This window comes from Podarcis muralis, chromosome Z (genome assembly GCF_964188315.1).
Source record: "Podarcis muralis chromosome Z, rPodMur119.hap1.1, whole genome shotgun sequence".
NCBI lineage: Eukaryota > Metazoa > Chordata > Lepidosauria > Squamata > Lacertidae > Podarcis > Podarcis muralis.
The window spans coordinates 1,208,201-1,228,229 of record NC_135673.1 but is presented as its reverse complement, the minus strand read 5'-3'; the positions used below and the strand labels follow the sequence as shown (position 1 = coordinate 1,228,229).

The 20,029-nt window shown below is 44.7% G+C and overlaps 2 protein-coding genes across 4 annotated transcripts in view; one reads left to right on the top strand and one right to left on the bottom strand.

The window, feature by feature from the left end:
• The window catches only part of NEK6 (NIMA related kinase 6), a 94,977-nt gene extending 86,284 nt beyond the window's left edge, over positions 1-8,693 (top strand). For all 3 annotated transcript variants that reach the window (XM_077922288.1, XM_028715363.2, XM_028715364.2), the window contains 2 exons: positions 2,580-2,693; positions 6,769-8,693. In XM_077922288.1, the coding sequence (XP_077778414.1) occupies positions 2,580-2,693; positions 6,769-6,879 (225 nt within the window). In that variant the 3' untranslated portion in view covers positions 6,880-8,693. The remainder of the gene's footprint in view (positions 1-2,579; positions 2,694-6,768) is intronic.
• A 903-nt stretch (positions 8,694-9,596) lies between these two features.
• Positions 9,597-20,029, bottom strand: part of PSMB7 (proteasome 20S subunit beta 7) — a 29,506-nt gene continuing 19,073 nt past the window's right edge. The window contains exons 7-8 of the mRNA XM_028715362.2: positions 13,268-13,419; positions 9,597-9,826 (exon numbers count right to left, since the gene is read on the bottom strand). Coding sequence (XP_028571195.2) covers positions 9,715-9,826; positions 13,268-13,419 — 264 coding nt within the window. The 3' untranslated portion in view covers positions 9,597-9,714. The remainder of the gene's footprint in view (positions 9,827-13,267; positions 13,420-20,029) is intronic.

The following is a 20,029-nucleotide window of genomic DNA, read 5'->3' as shown; positions in this document are numbered from 1 at the left end:
ATTTGCCACTGCAGCCGTCTCTGCAGGATACGACCTGCGGATTTGGTGGAGGCCCCTGTATGGGCAAAGGGGTCTTGAATAGCCAGTCTGCGCTGGAGGGGTTGGAGAGCTGCCTGTGTCCAGTGGGCCTCAGTGGAGTCAATGGCTGACGCCCCATTCCCAACACATCCCTGGGGTGGGTGCCTCCCCCCCCCCCACACACACACATGGAAGGGTGTATTAAGCAGAATTGAGGCCCGTGACTAAAGGAGACAAAGTTTTAATATCACGGAAATCCAGTTTGATTTGGGCACCTTTTCTTAATGGGTAAATCAAGGGACCTCTGCCTCACTGCCAAATTTCTAAACTGCCCAAATGGATATTGGTAATTTGTCTGTGTTCTCTATCAATATTGTTTATAAAAGTATAAAATGGGTGAGAAGTGCCTTGGAGTAACTTCTCCCTCCTCCTCCTCCTCTTCCTCCTCCTCCCTGCATTAAAAACAACCACAGCAACAACAACCACCACCACCTTTGCTGGGAGATTGCTGATTGCCTGCCAAGAGGCAGATTTCTTTAGGTCGCTACCCCCTGTGCATGATAATGAGCAAAAGACTTAACACTTTTCAAATAGACCCTCCCTATTAAAACAGTGGCTCAGAGCTGAGGCTCCGCAAACACAAATAAAAAGAAGCGGCGGCTTTGCCGATCTGCCGCAGCTTGCGGCAAAATGGTTTTTAAAAGATCTTCTAACCGGAGTAGATAATATCCACAATTATCCAATAGTGCTTCATTAGGAGGAGGATTATTTCATTGTGGAGGGGCAGCTTGTGACAGCGAGAGTGACAGGGAGCCCTTGAATAGCATTATGGATTAATAAGCAGCTGGGGCTCCGTGGGGGCCGCATGCTGAGGGGAGGCCGCTGCTCTCGCTTGCCGAGCCTCTGTGCCACTCGCTGGCGGCGCTCACTTTGGAGACCAACCTTATTAGAGCCGGGTGTAAATGGGGAGCGGGGTGTGTGGGTCTTGGGCTCTCTTCCTGGAGATGGAGGTGAGGGGGGCTGGCCTCATGCTTCTGCTGAGCGTGTTGTTGGGGGCACGGTGTGTGTGTGTGTGTGTGTTTGCTTGCTCCCATGCCTGAAGAAGAAAAGGTATTTGGGGTGCACAGTGGCATCTTATTGCTGCTTTTGTACTTTCGTGAAGTTGAGCAAACGGCTGAGCTGCTTCTCTCTCCTGCTGAAGTTCAGGTCAGCTTCTAGAATTTACATATTTCTTTGGGTTGGGAAAGAGTTTCAAGTAGGAAGCAGGATTTGACTGAAGAGACATGGGGCTGTATGTAATGCTAGTCCTACTGAAGTTGATGAGCATGGTTAACTTGGATTCATTAATTCCAGTGGGTTGACTCTTGAGTAGGGCTTAGTTGGATGCAACCCATTGTTTGTTTGTTTTGAAAGGCCCTTTCATGCCATTAGCCTTGTTGCTTGACTCTTCTGCGTGTGTTTACAGTCAGCCACACTGCTTGTTTTTAGTGGTTGGGTTTGTGAAAGAAAGAAGCAACCGCAGAATTTTTAAAAGGTGCTGAGGGTGAATTAACAAAATATCCAGCTGGATTATCCTCTGCCATCTCTGAAGTTATAAATTGCTTTGAATGTATAAGGGCTGCGGGATTGGTTGTCCAGCAGACACTTGCAATGCTGCCTCACATTTCTGCAAAGCCTGCATAAAATGTTTCCCGTGTGCAGGGCAAGTGTCTCTTCTGCAACCAAATGGACCAAAAAAGTGACAGGGCTGTTATGTAAGAAGCTGGATCTCTCTGTACAGTAAACAAGGTTATAATTTGCCCTTTGAATGAAGCAAACACAAAATGTTTCCATCAGCATGAAGCATGAGTCTTTACCATTGGCAGAAAAGTTTGCACTTGCTCTTCTCCGGCCAAACCTGTGGCTGAGAGATACTTACAAAGTCTGCATATGAAGCTATTTGGAGGAAGGTGTACATAGAGGTGGGAAAATGTTATTTGTAATGTCAGAGCCAGAAATATGTTATGGGAGGCAGTCATAGTTGATGGCATCTGGCTGAGCATGAGCTACCCCAGCAGGATGCTCTGTTGTGAGGCGGCAGCCGTAGGACCTTTTCCGGCTTGTCAGAGCCAGTGGTGGTCTCAGTCTTGAACACAGAGTGGCAGCAGATCCAGCTCTCGGAAGAGGGGACAGTTGCTGGAGGTAAATAGTTTTCACTAGAAAATGACTAGTTGTCCTCCCTGCTTTTTTGGATGGCGCTGTGGGTTTTGTACTCTTCCTGCTTCATGACCTTGGTTGGTTGAAGGATTGGGAGCTAGGAGGAGGTAGAGGTAGCAATGGCCCATCCCAATGCAATGCTGGGCAGTAGCCAAGGACACCTCAAGAAGTTCATTTGTAATGGTTTAGTCCTTAGAACCTCCTGGAACAGCCACCTGTTTATTGGCAAGTTTCCAAGTTGTGCTTGTGGAAATGGTCACAACCAACTTGGGCACAACTGCCAAGCAGCAGACCCATGCGGACTTCAGTTGGTCCTCCCTGAACATTTCTCCTGTATTACTCATTTTCCAATATTTTCTTTCTAGATGGCAGCTCTCCAGAGTCCCTTCTATGGCGATAAAATGAACCTGTTTTCGCTCTGCCAAAAGATAGAGCAGTGTGATTACCCCCCTCTTCCAACCGAACATTATTCTGACAAGGTGAGTAACTTCAGCTGTACTCTCTCTTGGGCCCTGAGTGGAAGGAACACACACACACACACACACACACACACAAGCACACACATGGCAGGGAGCTCAAGATTGGAGCATCTTCAGGCAACTGCCTTGGCACATCCTCAAAGCCTTTTCAGAAGGGAGAAATGCCTTCCTGCTTACACAGCTGCATATTCAGAAACTTTTTCTAATCAGGTACCATAAAGCAGCAAGTGTGATGCTCACGGAAAGCAGAGCAGTGCTGAGGCAGCAGGATGGGCGGCACCTTGATGCCTAAAGCTTGGATTTCCTTCTCCCAGTGCACAGCATCGTGTGACTGGGCCCAAATGTGCTGCAAGTTGCCCCATGGCATCTGCTGAAAAGTAGCCTGTCAAATGCTGGACCAAGTAAAGCCCTCAGGGGATCTCAGCATAAGCTTTGAGCTTTATCATTTGTGAAATGCAGTGTTTTAAGAACGAATGGAAGGAGCACCTGGTGGGAGAGGTTGGTTGACAGTGTTCCTGCCAGTTTTCCAGAGGCATACCTAGGGTCCCTTGCGCCCTTGGCAAGGAGCTGTATTGGCACCCACACATTGGAAAAAATCGCTTTCCTGCAATAGCCACATTAGAAATTACTATGTTTTATGCAACCCAAGTACTTGAGAAGTGTCCAGTTGGAGGTAAAAAAATCCAGAGGCCTTTCTATTGCAGTGCAAGGAGGATGGGAAGCTTCTCTGTTGTTTGATCTCACCACAACAGCGGCAATGCATTGCCACACACATATTCACCGTACATTCTGTAGTCCGATAGGTGATTGTGCTCCCAGCACAGGTGCGCCTCTGCAGCTTTTAAACAAATATATTAACCCTTTGGAGTTGGAAAGCAGGTGATGAGATCAGGGCAGATGACAGACCCAAGTGCGCTTTCGGAAGCCTGCTGCCTCCCGCACACCAATAGTAGCTTCTGTAGTCTTGATTAAGATTTTAAGGAAATGTGAACCTGCTTGTTTAGTAATGGAAGTGGGGGTGAGCATAAATGCCAGAGAAGGGGCACTAGGAACAAGCTCTGAATTTAACACACACACACACACACACACACACACACACACACACACACACACAACTTATGGGTAGCAAGGTGACCAGTATTCCAGCAAGTTTTTTTCTCTGAATTCAGTGTGTAAAAGGCAGATCACCATGAATGCACAGGGATCTTGTGTATAGGTTGCTGAGAGTTTGATGTGGAGGTGTGGGGGGGAAAGAGTTGTGGCAGCCTTTGCACCAGGAGCAGGCAGTCTTGAGCATTCCAATCAGCTTGTTGCAAAATTTGCCGTCGCTTCTCTTGGCTGCTAAGTCCAGAGCATTGCTTAGCTGGAAGGGCAGAGTGTGCCTGAGCAGAGTTTCCAGTAGGCAGGAAGAGGTGGTTCCAGTGCTGTGTCCTCCTCTTCAGAATAGAAGGAACATCAATATGCACATTAGCCCCGGTCTTGGACAGTGTCCAAGTTGTAGGCTGTGGCATTTTTTGGCACAGAGTTTCCACCCCGGCTGTCATACGCAGCTCCTTGGCTGTTTCTCTGAGGAAACCGGTGGTGTACATCCCTTTCCACACTGGAAGGCTTATGCTAAATGGCCCTGGCTGCTGCTGGTCCTACTTTGGAGAAGTGCCTGCATTTCCTCTCCCCTCCCTGATGCGCAGGAGTGTTGATGCAGCCATGCCGGCCCCTCCTGGCAACTTTCTGGCTGCTTGAGCACGATTCCTTCTTGCAGACCACTCCTGTGGCCCAGCCAGGTTCATTGTCTTCCCCTTCGCCTTGCTGCTGCTCCAGCTTCTTGGAATCTGCCTTCTGGCAGCAGGAATTAGTGCAAGTTGACAGATGTGTTTCCTGTCTTTCCAATTACTGTCGGTTTGCCTCCCTCTGGCAGTGCTAAAGAGAGTGTGCAGTCTAGTGATACAATTCAGCGCGAGGAGGATGGTTGAGAGCTCAAATAAAAGTGGCAGGTCCCAGAGAACTCCGTTCCAGATGGTGCATTTGCATGCAACAGGCCAGCACACTGGGTGAATTGCCGTTGTGTGAAACTGCACCAGTACACACACACACACACACACACACACACACACACACACCACACATTCCTAGCCATGTCAGTAAACATTTAGTCTCTGGAGTATTGAGTTGGCACTCCATAATGATTCAGTCTGTGTGGGTCAGGAAAATGCTTCATGGGGGGCATCTATGCTGTAAAGTTGTGGTGCCTTGCTGAAGAAGAGGCAGAGGAGACTGGGGAGTGATATTTGGCGGTGGCTATGGGGTCTTGTCTTTGCGAGTGGTGCAGGTGGCATCCCTTTCAGGAGAGAGGTTGGATGAGCGGAGCAGAACAAGACAAGGCAGCCCTGTCTGGAGTGGCTCCTTAATTCCTGACAAAACGCCTTCCATGTCTAGCAGTGTCTCCCTTCCTAGTTACATGAATGGCTTCCTTTGAGGACATGCGGACGGGGTGGGAGGGTGGGGGTGGGCTTGGTTATTCTCTTTCACTAGTGTAGAAACACTCGTGACTGGTTTGCATTTGACAAAAGTACAGAAGGTGTTCTGCAACCATCTTCAGTTGACCCTCTTGCTGGCTGGAAACAGCTTTTTTTTACTCCTGCGAGGATCTCTGCCTGATGCACGGGACCTGATTGTGGGATGGTCAGGCTTTTAATTACCACTAAAATAACTGATTCTATTGCTACTGGCAGGATGAGAAAAGATCAGAGGCTCAAGGCTCTCTCTCTCTCTCTCTCTCTCTCTCTCTCTCTCTCTCTCTCTCTCTCTCTCTCTTTCTCTCTCTCTCTCTCTTTCTCTCTCTCTCTCTCTCTCTCTCTCTCTCTCTCTTGCCATAGGGTGTCTAAGCTGCTTTCAGGGGCTGTGCAATTAAAAGCTCATCTTTCAAATGCAAAGTGAAAAGGGGTGGGAACTGGAGCTGTTTTCTACACTTGCTTTATTATACAGCAGTGTTAGAGGGTCGCTGTCAGGATATCCAGTCTGATTCAGGCTTTGCCAACTTGGTGCCCTCCAGATGTCTTGAACTGCAACTCTCATCAGCATAGCCTGGCTCTAAGCTAACAAGCAAAAAGCTCTGATATAGGGAGGAGTGTCTGCAAGAGCGATTCCTTCTCCTGTGCTCTACACAGCCTCCACCGCCAGGGACTGGCTCAGTGAGATTATCTGTAGACTTCTTCATCTTCTCTGTCCTCTGGTATGCAAGTGAGATGTCTATGTGAGATTCCATTAGGCTTCTTCACCCTCCTGAATAATTCCTTCTGCATGGTAATTCATTCTCACCTTCAGGTGGGTTTCACTGCCTGGTGCCTTCTAAGACTACAGTTGTCACCATCCCTGGCCATTGGCATTGTTGGTTGGTTGGGATTCCATCAACATCGTGGGGGTGGGGGTGCTGCTGCTCTGAGTTTGGAATATACCCAGCTATTCCAGTTGTACATACAGGAAGGTTGGCTAAATATCCATTAGGTCCTGGCTCGGCTTCCTCTCGAGCCAGAACCTCAACATGCCATTCTCTTCACCACCAAACACAGAATATTAACAGAATGCCAATTATTGCTAATGAGGGCTTTCACATTGACCTCTCTCTGTAGATATATACTTCTTTCATCGGATACTTTCCAATATTGTCAACTACTGCAAAACCTGAATGCTTGAGCCATTTTCTGATGGTATGCCCAGGCCCATTAGGGAGGGAAAGGGAGGTGGGGTTGGACTAATGAGTATTGAACAGTGAGTGTGGGAATTTTGAAACCTGCATCTAAAAATGTTGGTATCCCCAGTCAAGTGTGCCACTCTCTAACTTGAGCATCTGTGGGTGGGTGTGCATGCATATGTTTTGTCTTTAAACTGTCTTAAAATCCATGGAGCTGACCGAGCTCTACTCTAGAACTCAAGGATGTTAGAATATTCATAGGCTGGCAGTGGAAGGCTTTGGGTGCCTTCAAATGGGAATGGCCCCCTCTTGCACCACCAGGCAGCAGGTGCGCATGGCGATGGGCGGCAGGGTGTGTCTCACGGTCCTCTGTTTTTCCCCTTGCAGTTGCGAGAGCTGGTCAGCATGTGCATATACCCAGATCCTGACCAGAGACCTGACATTGGTTATGTGCACCAGCTAGCAAAACAGATGCATGTGTGGACCTCCAGCACTTGATCGACATGCTCCCAGAAAAGCCATCCCAGCGTAGTCTTACTTGAACCTTCTGTCTCGGACGAAACCAAGAGGTGCCTCGCCAATTTACATGGGAGAGTTGAGCCTTCCTAGGAAGACGCTTCATGATTTCTGCTGGCCATTTGCAGGGGCGCTCACAGAGTGGATCCGCTCTGAGTGAAGGCTGTGAGATGCTGCTGCAAGTGTGTTACTTTTTAAAATAACACGTTACAGATATAGATCTCTTAAAAGGTCCTTTCTTAAAACTGTTGTGTGTAATCTAGGTTAGGTTATTATAGCAAGGGTTTCTCATTTGTGTATTTGACACACCCCTTGTATCTTAACTAATGTGAAATATTGAAATAATTCCTTTGGTGAAATCACTTTATACTAATGTAAGAATTACAGTAGATTTTGTGTAATTTGTATAACTGCTACTTCTGCCTCTTTTGCAAACGGTTAATAGCAAATTCAGTTTTTAGTTCATATATTTTTTAAAGGAACATCCAGCCTGGAGTTTTTGTACTTCCCTCCTTTGCAATAATAGGGTCTGGTGAGGGAACATGTTTGAAGATTTTTTTTAAGAAATTGAAACTTTGTGATTAATATTTTGCAATGCATTTTATTTGTCACTATGGCTGCAGTCAGTGAGGCCTCCACTGAAGGCCTCAAACCAAAGCTCTCTTTTTTGTCAGTTTCTGTGCCGCTGCCGGCACAGATCTTGTGAGAATCTCAATAGCTAATATTACATGACCAGTGTTACTGCACGCAGAATACAGGGTTGGGGGGGGGGGGGAAGCTTTATAAAATCAGTGGTACTTTGGCCATCTACAACTACCTTGAAGCAGTGTTCAAAACATAATGTAAAAGGGTATTATATTGACCATGCAATAAGGTAAGTTAAAATAGAATTCATTCATTTTAACTCAAATGATCACCCACACTTCTTAACTGTGAAGACTCATTGAAGAATGTGAATATTTTAAACAAGCTGATTTGAAGGACATATTAAGACTTTGCATTTACACATACTTTCAATCAGCTAAATTACTTCATTGACTTGGTAATTCAGTTTCCATTGGCCCAAGAAAGGTTTTGCTCAGGAAGCCAGCTTTCTCTTGCATCTGTCTTTTCTCTTTTCTTTCCGAGTAATGGTGCTCAATCAGCTTCAGTACTGAAGGATGCTATTCAGAGAAGGATGTCCACGTTTCAGGGGCTGAAATGTGGCCTGGCCTCTGGGCTATTTTCAAAGCAGGTTATTTTGCTGGAAATAAAGAATGGAATATACATGCATCTTTTTCAGTGGATTTCTGTGTAGCTCAGTCTGCCTTAAATTGAGAAGGGCAATGCCAACTACTAAGCAGTTCTGAAACAATCCACAAAGGGTAATAAGGCTAGTGTTTAATTGCTGTGAAAGATCCTGGCTGTGGAAAGCCACAGGGAAGTCCAGCCTATCAATCTTGGTGGAGTCAGAATATTTCAGCTTTATTGTGCAGCGGCAGCACATCTGCTTACAAACTCTCAGGTGCTGCTGCTGGTGGGTGTCTTTAAAAGCAAGGTAGTCTCTCCCTGGAACTGCAGGCTTCATTTGAATTTATATATAACCTGGTCTTGGGGTGCAACATGAAACTTCTGTCTGTTGGGCAATTCCACGTTACAGGTGTGTCTGCTAAAATCTGGTCTCATATACTTACTCCTCCTTAAGATCTATTAGCGCTTAAGTACATGTATTTCCAAAGAATTTTTTTGTGAATGTGCATTTTTAGATAAGATTAAATGATTTGCAAAATAAACAGTTTTCTTTGTAGAAAGAAAAAGGTGCCTGGTGTAAAAGCATATTGTCTGAGCACATATTTTTGCAATCTTGAGGAAAGAATTTCCCATGGTTACAGGCTGAAATGGTTGACCGCTAAACCAAGGACTAGGTAATTGGTTCACATATTAAATACTGTAAATGTAAGTTTCAAGGGTAACAGGTAAGATAATAGCCATTTATCAAAGTTAGTTTGAATAGTACTGAGCTTGACACCGACTTTCTGCCCTTCCTCTTCCTTGGAAAAATACTTGTCACCTCATTTACCTGTACTATATCCCAAAAAAAAAAGCTTAGGTGTGGGGTGAGGTAAAGTCCCTTGGGGCCGATTGGTGTAAAATCCAGAGCAACACGGGTTCCAGGGTCAAATTTCCACCTTATGCCTGTTACTTTTGCTTTGTTGCCTTACTAAATGATCTGTAACCCCCTGCCTCTGCCATACCTGCTTAAGGTACGTGAAAATGTTCAGCAAAAAATGCTGTGACCACACTTTATTTATTCCTCTTGAGTTATGAAAAATATGGGAAATGAATGAATAAATATAAAAGGATATTGCATTCAGAACCAAGGAATCTGCTGAGCACCTTAAAGGACCAACAAATTTACATCACAAGTTTTCATGACCTAAAACTTGCTTCAGCAGATTTATCGAATGAAGCAGGCTTTTAGTCCACACAAGCCTAGGCTATTGCTTGTTGGTCACCAGACAGCTTCAGCATAAATACACCATTAGCACACAGGGGATAAGATCTGTTAACTTTTACATCTAAGAGTGACTGCTGCTCTACTTGTGAAGTGGCTGGGGTCACATAATAGGCTGGATGTACAACTGGGCTGACCTACTGAAGCAAATAATCATTTTAGAAAATTATTTTTCCCTGGCCCAGTTATTACGCAAGTCAACCGGTCAATTCTTATTGGTTTTTATTAAATCTGCATACAGAACATTGATGCCAGCATACAGATACAGAATTCATGTATGAAAATTCTCAATCCTCTTCCACTGCCCAGAAGTTTCCAGGAAGTCAAGATGTATCCATTGTTTGCACCGTCTCATCTGCCACTTCAAGATCCAAGGGTGTAACCTTCGTATAGAGCACACCTGTAGTTCCCCTCTCACAGCTGTATCGCCCTTGCCTGTTTGAGGGTGGAGAATAGAGAAACAATTATAGAGTACTGTGTGTCTGCCAGAAATCCCACTAACAAGGGGGGTAGATGGAGACTTGAGATACATACTTAGATCTAGTTGCTGTACTGAGTAAAGTTGCCCTTTTCCCAAATAGAACACAGCAGATTAATGGCCCACTTCTGACTACCACACAGAGGAAACAATACCACAAGGCCCACAGTTACAAGTCACAGCAAGCCAGACTCCAGCTTATTTCCTCTGCTGCAGGGCAGTTAGACATGGGCCAAGAGGGAGGCATCTGGACACATAGATTAAAATACAACGGTTTAATGCTGCATGTGAATACGTTCTAAGACAAAGTTATTGGAAAGGAAGACTCCGTTTTGGAGCAGAAAGCCAAGTTAGAGCTTCGCCCCCTGCCAAGAGACCTCATTCTGTATTTGTAATCCATATCCCTCTTGCACTATGGCTTTTGAAGAACCTCTCCTGGACAGAGAGAATGTCAGTGCCGCCAGTTAGCCCAGTTGGAGGCTATGAGTGGAAACCCCAGGTGACCTTTCCGGGGAGTTGTGGATTGCATTAGGACAGTGACCCAGAAAGCTGATTACAATAAGCCTTTTCTTTTTACAGAAGGTTACAAGCACAGGGAAAGTGGCTCCTGCAAAGACAGGATCCTTTTTCAAGGTCGGTCAGTCGTATGTTCCCAAATGGTCCTTTCTAGTCTTTGAAAGAAGCAAATAGCTGCTGCCATGCAAAATGATGCCGTTCTTGTTATTGCCCACATCCTAGTGCAACTTCAAGAATAACCTGGTGCACGGAACAGAATGAAAAACTGCACAGCAAAGTGGCTATTCCCTTGTCAACAAAAATGGAAAGTTCTGACTCTTCCCTACAGCCATGTCCTTGGCAAAGACAAAGCAGATGTACAGGGAATACTGGTCTCCCTAAAGGGTCACAATCTCAGCTGCTGCCTTTTTACACCATACTATTTGCGCTGGACAACTGCACTTTAAGAAGCTAAGAACAGCCTCCTGGATCAGGCCAATTGCCCACCTAGTCTAGCATCCTCTTCTCACAGTGTCCAACCAGATACATGGAGGAAGCCCATAAGCAGAACATGAGCAAAACCGCACTCTGCCCACCTGCCATTACCAGCAACTTGTCTTCCAAAGCATACTGCTGACAGTGGAGGTAGAACACGGGCATCTTGGTTAGTAGCCCCTGGTAGCCTTAACCTCCCTTAAAGTAATCACTGCCTCCTGTGGGAGAGGGTCCACATGAAGCACTTTATATATCCTGATTCTTCCAACATTCAGCTTCACTGCATGTCTATGAGTTCTGGGGAGAAAACCTCCCCAGCCACTTTATGTCATGCACAATTTTATAAACGTCTATCAGGTCACCTCTTGTTTGCCTTTCCTGTGAACTTAAAAGTCTCAAAGGTTTCAACCTGTTGCTCCACCTTGATCATTTGGGTTGAACGTTTCTCAACTTTTCCCAGCTCTACCCTTTTAAGGTGAGGGGGCCAGAGCTGTGTATAGGGTTTCAAAGGCAGTTCCACCATAGATTGGTATAATGGCACCATGATGTTGGCCATTTTATTTTACATTATTTTCCTAATGATCCCTAGCACGGAATTTGCCTTTTTTACAGCTGCCACACACAGAGTCAACATCTTCATTGAGCTATCCACTACAAAATACATCACTTTACACTTATTTACACTCAGCTGCCTTTGCTCCTTTGCCTCCCTTTCACTCAGCTTGGAGAGGTCCTTTGGAGCTCTTCACAGTCTCAAATTGTTTTAACAAACCTGAACAATTTAGTATCATCAGCAAACTTGGCCACCTCACTGCTCACCCCTAAGCAAATATAGTTTATAAACAAGTTAAAAAGCACAGGTCTCAATACTGATCCTTGGAGGTCTCCGCTTTCTACAGCTCCACCCTCTTTTCATACGGAGAACTGTCAATTTATAAGCAAGTCCCCATTTATGTGCAATCTATTTGTGCACGACTGCACACACGTGTGGTGCCGGGGACCCAGAAGAGGTATCTGGAAATGGGGAGCAGCCTGAATCCTGGCTCACAAGGACACCCACCGCAGGGCTCTGGGGAGGTTCTACTCACAAGCCAGGGGGTGGCAGGGCTTGCTCAGCTGATGCGCTGGGAAGAGGCACCTGCAGCTGCCAGGCAGAGAGGCTGAGTAGCTCAACGCAGCCCTGATGCCGCCCTTCAGGCTCAGTCATGAGTAAACCCTCCTGAAAAGGTTGTCTTTGGGCTCTGGGGTTGGTCTCCTCACAAGCCACCAGGTGCTCCCCATTTTGTGCAATTTTGCGTATGTGTGCAGGGGCCTAGAATGGAACTCCCACATAAATGATGAGCCACCTGTACTTCCACTCTCTTAGCTTCCTGCTATCTAACCATTTCTGATGTGCACGAGGGCCTCTCCTCATGTTCCCTAAGTGCTCAGTTTATCCAGGAGTCTTTGTGCATGTCTCTCGAAAAAACCCTTCGTTCCTATTAAAATTAACTCCCTCCACTTTTGGAACGAGCAAACTTTCTCTTAGGCTGACAACTACTTCAGACAAAACAATTCTTGTGCATTTATTTTTCAGGCGTGCGTTTTAATGATTTAAGCTGGAACAGGAGTCTTGGTTGACCACAAACTTGACATGAGCCAACAGTGTGACGCGGCAGCTAAAAAAGCCAATGCAATTCTGGGCTGCATCAATAGGAGTATAGCATCTAGATCAAGGGAAGTAATAGTGCCACTGTATTCTGCTCTGGTCAGACCTCACCTGGAGTACTGTGTCCAGTTCTGGGCACCACAGTTCAAGAAGGACACTGACAAACTGGAACGTGTCCAGAGGAGGGCAACCAAAATGGTCAAAGGCCTGGAAACGATGCCTTATGAGGAACGGCTAAGGGAGCTGGGCATGTTTAGCCTGGAGAAGAGGAGGTTAAGGGGTGATATGATAGCCATGTTCAAATATATAAAAGGATGTCATATAGAGGAGGGAGAAAGGTTGTTTTCTGCTGCTCCAGAGAAGCGGACACGGAGCAATGGATCCAAACTACAAGAAAGAAGATTCCAGCTAAACATTAGGAAGAACTTCCTGACAGTAAGAGCTGTTCGACAGTGGAATTTGCTGCCAAGGAGTGTGGTGGAGTCTCCTTCTTTGGAGGTCTTTAAGCAGAGGCTTGACAACCATATGTCAGGAGTGCTCTGGTGGTGTTTCCTGCTTGGCAGGGGGTTGGACTCGATGGCCCTTGTGGTCTCCTTCCAACTCTATGATTCTAGTGTGCAGCCTCAACAATTGGGATACGATTACCTGTAGCATTTCAATTACAAGTGTTTGCACTCGGAAGGCATAATCTGCCTGTTCCTGGTATCTGAAGGTTTAACTCTCTTGTCTGTGGAAACAACTGAAACAGGGACACACTCACCTTTCCCCCTTTTTGTTGGGCATATCGTAAGGACGGAGAAAGTCCAGCTTGTTCTTACTGAGCACGCAAAGATCAATGTTGCTGCCAGAGCCCAGATCGTTGTATATGCCAGCTGCTATGGCGTCTCTCACAAGCTGTTTGGCTTCTTCCTCCTAGGAAAAAAATTCAAAGCGGGTATCAGACATTTGCCCCCCTTCCCATATTTCCAAGCAACTGCACAATGCCGGCCATCAGCCTCCATTGGAGTGATCATCTCCTGAAGCAAAACTTGCATAGGAACCAAATGCAGGACAGGATCCGTTTGCAAGGCCCAGGAACCCTTCGGTGGAACCTGTGCAACTGGAAATACTGCTCAATTCAAATCAGCAACGAAGTGTATCCATAAAGGCTGTAACTATTCCAAGGAAGAGAACACCCAAACCAAAACCCACTTGGGAAAGCAAGCAGGGGAAGGAGGGAATTTTGATCGAAGGGATGAGTAATTTGTGGTCCTCCAGATATTTCTGGCTGCGTTCAATGGCTGCTGCGAGTTGCAGTCCAGCACCATTATCCCTATATGGTGAAAGGGGACCCATTTCGGTAAGAAAAGAATTAGCAAATTCATGATCACCCACTCTGGTGAGTCTCCACACTCACAGAAAGGCAAACTAACCTGACTTGGAAATGTCATTAAGAGAGACCATATTACTTAGTCCCTCAAGGATATTGTTAAGTAACATCCTATGCAGGTAACCAAAGCTCACTCATTATTTTTTTATGAGAGAAAACTCCTCCTTTTAATTGATTTTCCAGTAGAAAATTTATGTTTTGGCCACCAGTACTCTGAACCAAATCACAGCAGAAAATGGAAAGTGATTCCCATTACATTAGCACCCTCTACAGGCCCACTGAGGGGAGGAAATTTGGATTTCAAAAGGTGCTTGGGATAAGGATTTCCAGCGCAACGGAGGATGCTTACAAATAATGAATTCAGCATTTTTTAGGCGAGAGCCTCCTGGTCTAATCAGCTAATATGTTACCGAAATGCCCTTTCCCAGGATTGCAGGGCATTGGGGACTTCCAGGGAGGAAAAAAGCAAACTAGTCATTGATTGCTGATACTCCTATTGGCAGAGATAATTATGCGGTGATTCACGATAACCAAAGTATTTATCTTGGTTACCCAAACTCCCTTTTGAGATAAGGGAGTTCAGGGATAAGCCTCACATGCTCAGAAGGAAACATTCATCACACCAGAGGCAAAAGTTTTTGGAGGTTGAGTAAGGAACATTCACTGGGCCCACATACCACATAACAGCCCTTAGATTAGGGTACCAGGTTGGCAAAACCTACTTCTAACTATTTCTAAGACTGGAAATAAATATAAAGTGGATTTTCTATCTGCTAGTTAATTAGCACCCAGAACATAAAAAAGCACTAAATGACACTAATTAAGAGGCTAAAAAAATAACCAAAAAGCTTATCTTAATCACTGGTGACTAAGAAAGAATACAACTTATAAGATGACTCTGAATCTGTTTTAAATCTTCACTTTATACTGCCTGTAAGTCTCCATCTTATGCATACTGTGTTGGCTGCGAAAACAAAACTGAATCTTATATGTGTGAGAAAGGAATTGCATATATAAAGCAGCAGACATAAGCTTCTTGTGAACCAGATACTGCCAAGGGAGAGATTAATAGAACCCAATACGGCAAAGACAACACCAAATGCCTCATCGATTGTTGGTATCATATGCAAACTACTAGATGAACAACTGACAGAAGTTAAGAGCTGAAATGCATAGAACATTAAAAAAAAAAAAAGATTTGATACGTCAAAGATACATCAGATTAAAGAATGCTCAGAACCTGTGGGAAAAGATATGGACCCATATCTGCCTGAACATGCAATGACATCCACATAGCTGTCTGGACAGTGGATGTTGCTATGATGATGAAGGGACTTATGAATATAGACATTAAGAGACAAGCGGAGATGGCAAAGATGGAGCTGAGAGAGAAAGGGCCGTGGGTACAAACTGAAGTGAAGACAGAAGAAAAAGCCTTTAAGCTTTTGGCTATTGGTTTGGAAAAAGAATGGAAGTGGAAGAAGTGTTTTCCCTTTTTTCTTTAAGATGAGGCATGGTCAACCGGAAATAGTACTTGAATATATGGAATTGGGTAAGAATTAATAAAGACACAACAAGTAAACAAATATGGACTATTACACAGTACTATTAAGATCTGTCGGAATCCTTGGGGAGAAATTCATCTTCTTGGAACAGAGAAGAACTATTTTGGACATTTAATGAGAATAATATTGAAGAGCTCCTTTTGGACTTTTTGGGTAGAAAAGGGCAAATTTTAGGTGCCTGGTATAGAAGATTGAGAAAACAACACATAGCAGGCTGAGGAACAGCTGGACATCAATACAGCCAGATGTTATTCTGGAGTACACACTTTGAATATTTTGAATTCAAAGGACCCAATTTGAAGTGCTGGTTTTGACCTTTAAAGCCTTAAACGGCTCAAGATTGCAATACTGTACCACTTTCCATTTGAACCTGGACCCTGAGAACATTCTTCTGAGGCCCTTTTTCATGTGCCTCCTCCATGAGATGTCCGGAGGGTAGCAACACAAGAACGGGCCTTCTCTGCAGTGACTCCCCATTTATGGAACGCTCTCCCCAGGGAAGTTTGCTTGGCACCTTCATTATACACCTTTAGGCACCAGGCAAAAACGTTCTTTTTTAACCAAGCTTTGGTTGATTTAACTGACATCCTATGCCCTTGTAAAATAGGGGGGGGGGTAATTGTTTTTATTTTGATTATATATTTTGTAGGTTTTTATTTTGAGTTTGTTCTGTGAGACCTCAGAGTATAGGGTGGTATAGTAATTAATTAATTAATTTTTAAAAATTAAATTGTGCCTGTTCCCAGCAGTTGTTCAGCACTCCCCAGAGATTCCCCACAAGAGGTGCTTCCTGCAGAGGCCCCCAAGAGTCTCACAGCTCAGTTGTGACACAGGCAGAGAGGTCTGCATTCTGCTTGCCTCATTTGCTTCCACTGAACAAAATGATTATTCAGAACACACTCAAACTAAGATTTGTCCTGGTTCAGAATTAAAAGCAGACACCCCAACCTGCGAAGATGGGCTTCCAGGATTTTTGTCATCAAATATGAGTCCTTAGACAAGCCTCAGACGTGTTCATGTGACCCCATCTCAGCTACATCCCTCAGTTTAGCAAGAAAAAAGATGTACTGAAATAAGCAAACATAATATTTGACACCACCAGAAAAACAGAGGCATTCTTCCTCAGACTGAAAATACAGCTGCCTGCCTGCTCTGTGCCAAATTCAGCTCTATTTTAGCCTTCTTTCAAAGCCATTTTACATGTTTAAACTGACAAAACCAAACTCCACTTTACCAAATCAAGTACCACCTTCCACCATCAGGCCCACGTAGCACTTTTAACATCCATTTTATTAAATCCTATTAAATAAAGAAACGGTTGCATACGAGTGGAATATTGTTCTTGCTCAAGAATGGCACTGTGAAACACTGCTCAGGAAAAACTGGCCCTGCATACATGCCACATATGCTAATTCCTACCACCGAATGAAGTTCTTAAAGCTGCAAAACAGAGGTGTATATTGAATGTGCTGACAGTCGCAGTCTTAACGATGGTAGCACAAATGACGCAGGGCAATAATTAATCTAAAAAAGTACCCTAAAAGTTCTGAGTATATAAAAGGAGCACTTCCTCCTTTATGGTTGCAAAGCCCAAGCTAACTGGGAATATCCTTCTCTGGGGCCCACGGCTGCTCCTTAAATGAGATTACAGTAAGAGTGATGGACTGTAATACAAGTCAGCTGTGACAAGCAGCCTTTATGGAGCGCTCGGCTTGCCTCCATTGCTGCATCACGCAATGGGTCCCAAGGCTCCAATGTGCTCCTCCATTTACCGCCACATGACAAATGGGCAGCACTTGTAAAAGGCACAAAGAGGTCTGGACCAGCCATGTAATGGTCACCACAGATGTGCCAAACTGCTGGAGGGGGGCACAGCAGACCCCCAAGTTCATTAAACTGACCAGTAATGGATCTCTCAAAACGTATCTGAGGAATTGAACAGTAAAGGCTAAAATAAATAACTCAGCATGAAGGCTCATCCGAAATGGTGTTTGATAAATTATTTATAACTGAGGACATTGTCTGCATTTAATTTTGGAGCTACTGGTAGCATCTTTAAAAGATGATTTATGTGTTGTAATGCCATTAAACTCTATATTGGCCCACTGCTGGCTGTAAAGTCTGCTGAGATTTAGAGAATGAGTTTTAAACTGTCACTGCAACATCATAGTAGAGAGAGGACGGTATTAAATCTTTACTTTAAACCCGTTATCAGGAGAGTTGCATTTTGTAGATGCTCCAAAACTGATAGATTACCTCCCTCTCCAACAGCAGTGGCAAGAGTCCCAAAGACAGGTCTGTTTCTCCCCTTCCCCATCCCCAGGACACAACAGTTCCACATTTGTTTTACAAGTAAGTGCCTTGGTCACTTCACTGATTTGCAGGTGGAAGAGTATAGAGCACCCAGATCCACATACAGGAGGCAACTCTGCAGGTGAAAAGGCAGGCTGGCTGTGTCGCAAGCAAAGAAGTCACTTCATCATCTACAAAACGTTACGCCAGAACTGCCTCATGTCCATTTCTGGATGTCTCTTTCCTTAGAAAAAATAATCTGTGCCACTGAAATGGGGTGAGAGGTGAATAAATTTCTACCTATTTAGAGCCTGCATAAAGTTATTTCAGCTTTTCAGCATCCAGCTACTCCAACCTCATGAAAAGGTGCCTATAAATTCACCGACAGTATTCTGGGTTGTCTGTAAACAGCTGCATCCTGACATTTTGAAACACATCACCATAGTTCCAATGTGGAAGAATGGAATATGTTCTATGCCCTCACTATATATATAAAAAAGATAAAATGTACAAATTACTTTAAGTGAGAATCTGAGAGAGATAACTGGGCTGGGGAGGGGGGCATTCGGGAGGTCAGAGCGGCAGTAAAATCTATACAGAAGTGCTGGGAGTTTGGGACTAGCAAAACGATAGCTCTTGAAGGATACCAAAGCCTAGAGAAGGATAATTAGACCATGGAAGAGTAATCGGCAGCCTCGATTGTATAGAAATGTGGATATGCCTGTCTTCTGGGAGAAACTCTGTCGAGATCAATACATAACTGGAAGCGGAGCTAAATCTGCTGGGAAGCTCAGGAAGAGAACCAACCCAGGGCAGCTGCTCCGTATCAAAAAGGTTTGATTACTTCCTGCATCCCCTCCCTTATTTTATTTTTTAAAAGGAGAGGGAAGGCTGGAAGCCCCCAACTTCAACTGACAGAGACATACAGGCTTATAGAGACCTGAGTTCTAATGCTCCTTATTTCCCAAAGTACAACAGGAGGGGAAAGCAATTCAGATATTGTTGCTTTGAAGCACAACCTCCTAGTGGAATAAGATGGCAAGATTATTGCTTTCCTCTGACTTTAGCTTTCGAGCAATCACCCAGAAACTGCTGAAGCAATTGTTTTATTTGGGACAAGGGAAATTTGTGGTGCCAGTTCTCCACTCGATCCAACGCTTTTCACACAAGTTCCTAAGTCATCAAGAAACACAAGTTTTGTAACTGGAGAACGCTGCTGTCTGCTATCACAAGGGCAGGAGACCAGGGGCAGAGGAAATCAATGTGAGGTCACCCCACATACACCAAGTCTCCATTTGCTAAAATTAAAGAGACAATTTCCTACAGCAGGGGTGGGGAGCCTGTGGCCCTTTAGATGCTGGACTAAAGCTTCCACCATCCATCACTACTGCCCCAGGCTGGCTGGGGCTGGGGGAAGTTGGAAGTCCAACAACATCTGGAGGGCCACAGGTTTCCCTTCCTCCCCCACCCCACAACACAGAATCATCTAGCATCCATGGAAAGGAGGCGATCCAAGGTGCATTTATTTACCCAGGAATCCAAGTGAACTTGGTGGGACTTACTTCCAAATCAACATTCATAGGATAGCGCGCAGTAACCCAGCTGTATTAATTTAATACTAGTAACAGGTATAAAAAAAAATCTCAGTACAGGATATACACTCTCACATTAATTTAGTGAGTTACGTAATTAAAGGTCACACTTGTTCATGAACTGATGCATTGAAGGGCCCATAAAAAATAATGCAGCACAGAAGTTTATGCTGCCATACAAATAATTTTCAAAATGGGCACCACTTTATCCAAGCTGACTAGATTTACTCCTGTACTGACCCTCACCCAATTAAGCAATTTCTTCCTTGCATCCAGAAATAGCTGGATGAAGTGACCCTAACCCGGCCTCCAGCATATAATGCTATAGCAAGCTGTGTACATTTCTGAAGCATTTTACCTCACTGGTAATATCCCTAATGCAGCAGAGCCAGGCTGTTCTAGTTACCATTCAGCAGCAAGGAGTAAAAGCATTAGGAACACAAAAGATTCACAACTTCTCAGTTCCACACTGGGAACCGAAAGGTGGTGGCTTTCCATGTTACAGACCAAATGCCATGTGAATGTTTGCTTCAATGAGGCAGGAAATCAAACAGGTGATGTAACCACACAGAAATCTTCCAGATCTCAAGGCAAGAGAAATTATGAGGTCATGGGTCCCCCGCTGTTTCAAAATTTAAACATCTGGGAGTTGGGGGGGGCGTGTTGTCTAGGATGCCTATATAGCTATGACAGACAGCACAGAC